The sequence below is a fragment of the Caloenas nicobarica genome, chromosome 1, assembly GCF_036013445.1.
Source record: "Caloenas nicobarica isolate bCalNic1 chromosome 1, bCalNic1.hap1, whole genome shotgun sequence".
Classification (NCBI taxonomy): Eukaryota; Metazoa; Chordata; class Aves; order Columbiformes; family Columbidae; genus Caloenas; species Caloenas nicobarica.
The window spans coordinates 125,641,925-125,647,924 of NC_088245.1; the positions used below are offsets into that span (position 1 = coordinate 125,641,925).

The 6,000-nt window shown below is 38.6% G+C and overlaps 1 protein-coding gene across 2 annotated transcripts in view; it reads left to right on the forward strand.

The window, feature by feature from the left end:
* Positions 1 to 4,847, forward strand: part of GRIK1 (glutamate ionotropic receptor kainate type subunit 1) — a 173,342-nt gene extending 168,495 nt beyond the window's left edge. Inside the window, exon 16 of one of the 2 annotated variants that reach the window (XM_065626861.1) lies at positions 4,598 to 4,847. In XM_065626861.1, the coding sequence (XP_065482933.1) occupies positions 4,598 to 4,753 (156 nt within the window). In that variant the 3' untranslated portion in view covers positions 4,754 to 4,847. The remainder of the gene's footprint in view (positions 1 to 4,597) is intronic. The other variant, XM_065626858.1, reaches the window with a different exon arrangement.
* Positions 4,848 to 6,000: the final 1,153 nt, after the last annotated feature.

Consider the following 6,000-nt stretch of genomic DNA (forward strand, 5'->3'; position numbering starts at 1 on the left):
AAACAGATTCTTAATGTGCCACAACAGCAGCTTGCTCACTAGGAGAAACTATTTTGGATACTTTTCCTTCATTGTACTAAGCACAAACAAATCACTTTTCTCTCAGCAGAAGGCATATGTCAGTGTCCCAGCTATGGGTCCTTCACAGTGATGAGGGCACTGCAGAAGAAAAATCCTGACTTCTGCACATCCTTCTTTGTGCCTGAGCTTGTCAGGTGTTCTTCCAGAATAAAATCTGGCCCACATCCTTTTTTTTTCATAGTTCTCATTTCTCCAGCACAGTGCACTATAGGGTTTGTTGTTGTTGTTGTTATTTGTTTGTTTTTGCAAAGTGTTAATAAAATGCAACTGAAAAATCTTGTCCCCAGTGGTAGCCCAGCGGCATAACCAGCAGATCGATAAAGCCTAACTAGATTATATTTTTCAGTCTTCTTCCTACTTTATGTTATTTTAAAAATTCTGAATCTGTAATTATATTAAAGCTTAACAGTCTTCTGCGTGAGAGAGTAAGGAAGGATTCAGGAGCTTCACGACCAAGCTTTTATAGCCTGCTGAAATGACCAAAGGGCAAAAAGAAAGAGTTACACATCACAAGGAGAGCAAAACCTATTCTGTTTTTAAAGGATGACATTTCCTTCTAGCCTTGCATGCCATGTCCTGCAGCATTTTGACACTGCTAGAATGAGAAAGCCAAGCTGACTAAAAGTGAAATGTTAAACTTATTACTCTGTTAAATGTATTGCTCTGTGCCTACTCTGCTGTCATTCTCAGCAGGAGCTCAAAAGTGGATATAACAGTGTGTAAAAAAATTGCTTTTTAAAGAAGCCCTTTCAGTCTGGCTATCCACATATGAAGCTAAAAGAACAGTATATTAGCCTTTTAAATGGAATTTTTAATGTCACCATCCCCTTTTTAAAGGCTACTGTAATTATGCTGCAGACATGGTGCTGTTCAGAGGGCTGTCTTGGGAGTCCCCACTGAATGTGTTTCTTGCCCGTGTTTTTCCTGTAAATCCTACAGCATTCGGGCTGAGTTAGTACTTGCTCTGTACTGCAGCTTTCTACTACTTGAAAAGTTCAGGGCAATTCCAGTTTTCAGACATCAGTTCAGTTTCCTGATGGCATGCACAAGCTTGGAGATAAATAGGATTTTTAGCTGTGCTTCCTGGAGCTCAAGGGAAAGTTCATGTGTAACTGTCCTTCTGAATGAGTAGCCCATCCCCTGAAAGTTCCAAGTATCATCTCAGATTGCTCTTTTAGACCATCTGAAGCTCTGTGTGAAGGCAGAGGGGCAGAGAAAGCCCTGTGTCCCCCACGTTTCTGATGTTTTTTGCCACCTCAAGCTGGCTTTCTCAAAGGTGGTAGGATCTCAGACAGAAATATACACAAAATTGTTCAGAGTTGTAGTTTGTCCATTGGGATATCTTTGAAGGGTCAGTTCAGGGTTTTAAATCTATTAAAAGTCATTGCTTCACTTTGACAAAACTCATGACAATGATGTTTAAAGTCCCTTGAAACTTAGCTTAATGCCAGTGTAAATCTAAAACTGCTTTTGTGCTTTTACAAAGCCGAGAGGTACAAGGTGTAAGACCCAGGCAGCTGCCACTGTAAATGCTCCTCCCGTTTCTCTCTCTCCCAGACCCCTGTCTCTGCAGGGTGGCTGAGCCCATTAGGATGAGAGGGAATGGCCTCAAGTTGCGCCAGGGGAGGTTTGGATTGGACATTAGGAAACATTTCTTCACTGAAAGGGTTGTGAAGCACTGGAACAGGCTGCCCAGGGAAGTGGTTGACTTGCTATCCCCGGAAGTGTTTAGAAAATGTATAGACAAGGCTCTTAGGGACATGGTTTAGTGCTAGAGTTAGGTTGTGGTTGGACTCGATGATCTTACGGGTCTCTTCCAACCTAAATGATTCTCTGATTCCCATGTGTGCTGTGTGTGTGCTTCAACCTCTCTCGCGGGTCATCGACCCTCTGGGGCCTTGCACGGCCAGGACAGGTTAAGAGAGAGTTTCAATAAGGCAGAGCACTTTCAGGTTTTGAAAGCCCTACTTCCATGCCTCGTTGGGTGGATAAACATAATCAAGTCTACAGAAAAGACCATCAAAAAGAACAGGAATGGTTTTATATTCAGTTTTAGATATAACTGCTATTGATGAACAATTAAGCAAAAGTTAAATTCTTAGAGACAAGACCTAAACCTCAAAGACATTCCTAAGAATATCTTGAAGTGTTTCTGATAATATTTATTTTAAAATTCAAGACAGTTGGAAGTGGAATTAGTTGGGCACTTTACAAATCATGTAGTCAGATATTAAAATCCTCACAAACTTAATGTCAGCATCTGTCTGCAGATGTAAAATTATATTCATGGGACTATTTTGTTGATATGAAATTGAAGGACATTATGATAATTGCATAGTCTGAATAATAGGAATCAGTTTGGACAATTAAAATACAAGCCTGTTAACAAGGCAGTAAAATGTACAATTTAATCTGCAGAAATCATCACTGTATGCACATTATAGAGACTGATGGCTATTATTAAATATACACACAATGTGTAGGTTACTAAGGACAACAAGGAAAGAAAATTAAAATAAACCTGATCAGTCCTACAAATGGTTAATATGATCCTTTCCTTGTGTGCCGCGGAGTTCTGGAATCACTTTGTAATCTAGATTTTGAAAGCTCAGTTAAAACTAAGATAGTAGAGAGAAATTATCCATGCTAACTTATGGATAATTACAGCATGCATCTTTATTAGTTTGAAAATAAGTGGTACTACTCTCTAAAAAGCCTGAGGCAACATAGAAATAGTATCTTTATTAGGATGATACCTGCTTCACCTGCTGTTTCCTGAGGGCATGGGGCTGCAGCAAACGCCTTTGACTGTAACTCAAGTAACAGTGGAATTCCTATATTACAGTGTCAAAGGGGATATTTAAATTCTAATTGCACCAGCAAATTCCTGGCTATTACCAACATTAATTTGAAAAAAAAAAAAAAAAAGAAAAGCAGTACACTGCCCTGGCCTACATCTATTATATTTTGGGTCTGGAATGAATTAACAGTAGTTTAATTTATGTACACTTAATAATTTTAGATGAGCAAAAATTAAACATCTCAAAGAAAGAGCATATTAACCTATAGATTTAACATACTACGGGATCTTAGTCTGTGTGCAGTCCATCCCACAAAAGGACATTATGGCATATGCAAGATCATACACATTTAAAATACACACACGTGGTGATGAACTGATGAGCTTATTTGCAGAACCAGGGTTACACATGTTATACTGTAGGTTTATACTGGAGAGGAAGAAGCACAGCATGTGGAATTCACTTCTCTGGAATTCCTTTGCTACTTTAAAAAAAATGATTTAGCCTGGATCCAGGTTACCCTCATACTCTCGCGTTGGAGAACATTCCCCTGGAATAGCTGGCTACTAAGAAAGCTTGGGTTTTCTCCTCTTCCAATAATAAATCTGGTTTTAATTTTTTTAGCCCTGTACAACTGAGATCACTATTGCACTATTACTGGTTAAGAACTGAAGGCTGCTTACCTTGCATTGGTGCAAGGTCCCCTTTAGAAGGGAATTTGTATTTGCTACAGAGAACCGTGTCTGTGTGCTGTTGCTGTCATTTTACAAGAACTGTAGTTTAAACCAGTTGTTTTAAAGCTGCTCAGTTCTGCAGTTCTACAAAGGGTTTGGTAGGAAGGATTTACTCAACTTGATGAAGGTAAGGTGGTTAAAGCTTTCTTTCACACTGCTACCGTCACTTCATTTTATATATAAATAATCTATTTATATATATTTGCATGGAACATTTTTGTATTGCTAAATGCACTTAAAGCCTCTTCGTGTTTCTTTGTGTTATGTGTAATTATTCCAGCTGTAGACTTTAAGGGATGTTTCCACTTACACAAAATGTCTTTGTTAGTGTTATGATGGTGGTAAGAAAAAAGATTTCTGCTTTCTTTCTGAACTATTCAGCTACCTTATTCTTGTGGTAATTTTCTCCTTTCTTCAACACACAATATTTGGAAAAGATTCTTTCCAAAGAAAGAAGAAGATTGAGGACTGTGCTATATTTTAGAAATGTCTGTTAATTCCATGAGGGGAAAATAACTGAACCACAAAGAAATCCCCAAAACTGTGCTCTTTGTTTTCTCTAGTATACCAATTTTTTTTGTGGCTAAGGTACATGTGATTTTAAAAGAGATGATCTTTTTTCTTTTAAGGTCAGGAGGAAATTTACCTACTGAAAAAGGGTAAGTTTTATGATACGAAGCCACCAAAACATCACAAATGCATCTGTGTAGAATTTCAGAAACATTCAGAAGCAGCTTTAGTTAAGCCAAAGTTAAATTAAATTCAGTGGAAGCCAAGTTAGGCAAAAAACATGACTTACACAGCCTCATTTATTATACCTTAGGGGCTTATTCAAAGCTGGCAGAACTCGGCAGAGAAGCTTTTCGAGCCCACCAGTAAGAGCTCAGGTCCTGGCTTCCAAGAGCCACCATTTGTACAAAGTTTAAGGTCGAGCTCTGCCTTCAGTGTGAAGTGTCTAATGCTATTTCTGTCTTCCACCAGTGTCTTTCTTTCAATGCGATAATGGAGGAGCTTGGAATTTCACTCAAGCATCAGAAGAAGTTGAAGAAAAGGTCAAGAACGAAGGGGAAATCTTCCTTCACAAGTATCCTTACTTGTCACCAGAGGCGAACACTGAGGAAAGAAACCATAGCATGAGCAAGAGAGACCCTTGGGAAGAAATATCGGGAACAAAAACAAAACAAAACAAAAACATTGCTGCCTACAAGTGGATCGTGGTGGGATTTCTGAAATATAGACATTTACTTTGTTCTTCAGAAATTCTCTGTGGTTTCTTTTTTTAATCTAGAGGTACAGCAGTTTAAATGCTCACATAGACTGATGTACTACTAATCATCTGGGAAGTGTCTCACTATTTCTTTTGAGATGGATTTGTATGCTCTTCTGTTTCGCATCTCTCTTCCCCTCCCCATGCATTGCTGTATGTGCTTTCTAAATAAATAAATAAACAAGAGACAGGGTTCTTTTTTCCAGTAATCTGGGAGTGGAACTTCTTTTTTTTTCCTTTTGAAGAAAAGATTGCAGTTCTGCTGAGCACAGTTGTTTATAAGCCAGGACCCAGACGACCAAAGTAAAAATTCATACAATTAACTCATACACAAGGACAACTAACTTCCTAAATGATACAAACATTTCTTAAATACAAAGGTTACAACAGTATCCAACAATGAGTTATTTTTACTTCCTCTGGTATTGTGAGGAACACTTTTCAGGTCATTTTCTGTGAGAAACTTGTTTTTCCTTTTCTCTTTTTCATTTCTTTTAAAATATGTTTATTAGGTAATGCGATGGCTCCAGGTGCTAGATGTTAAAAAAGAAAAACCACAATCACAACAGGAGTGGTCACTGATCAGGAGAAGGCAACACTGACATTGTCACACTGCCATATCCTCCAACTTCAGATACCAATAAAACAGTTCTTGACTTCAAAATTAAAATCCCTTAGAAATTAGAGACAAGAATATCCAATTTATAACAAATCTTGACCACAAAGATAACAAGATCTGACAGAAAGACAGCCAATGCTCTGGAATTTAAACCTTTTCTTGCAACAGCTGGGGGCACCAGGAGAATGTTTTAACAGGGAAGGAGAAATTAAGTCTTTTTTTGTGAAGAAACCTCTGTCTGAAGAAGCGATGCATTATAGCAGCAGATTTCCTCTACTGCAAAAAACTGTTCCTCTGTATTGCAGTGAGGTAAAGCACATTTCTATTTATTGCTATGTTGTCTCTGTGATTAATTCTGTTGGTCCTGAGGCTTTTATTGGTGCCAGCTGGTTAGCTCTGAGGATGCCTGCAAAAGGAAAGAGGTGAAATACAGGCACCTCCACACTTCCAGGGGTGAGGGTGGGTGTGGGAAGATGGGTGCCCTGTGCACCCAGGAGC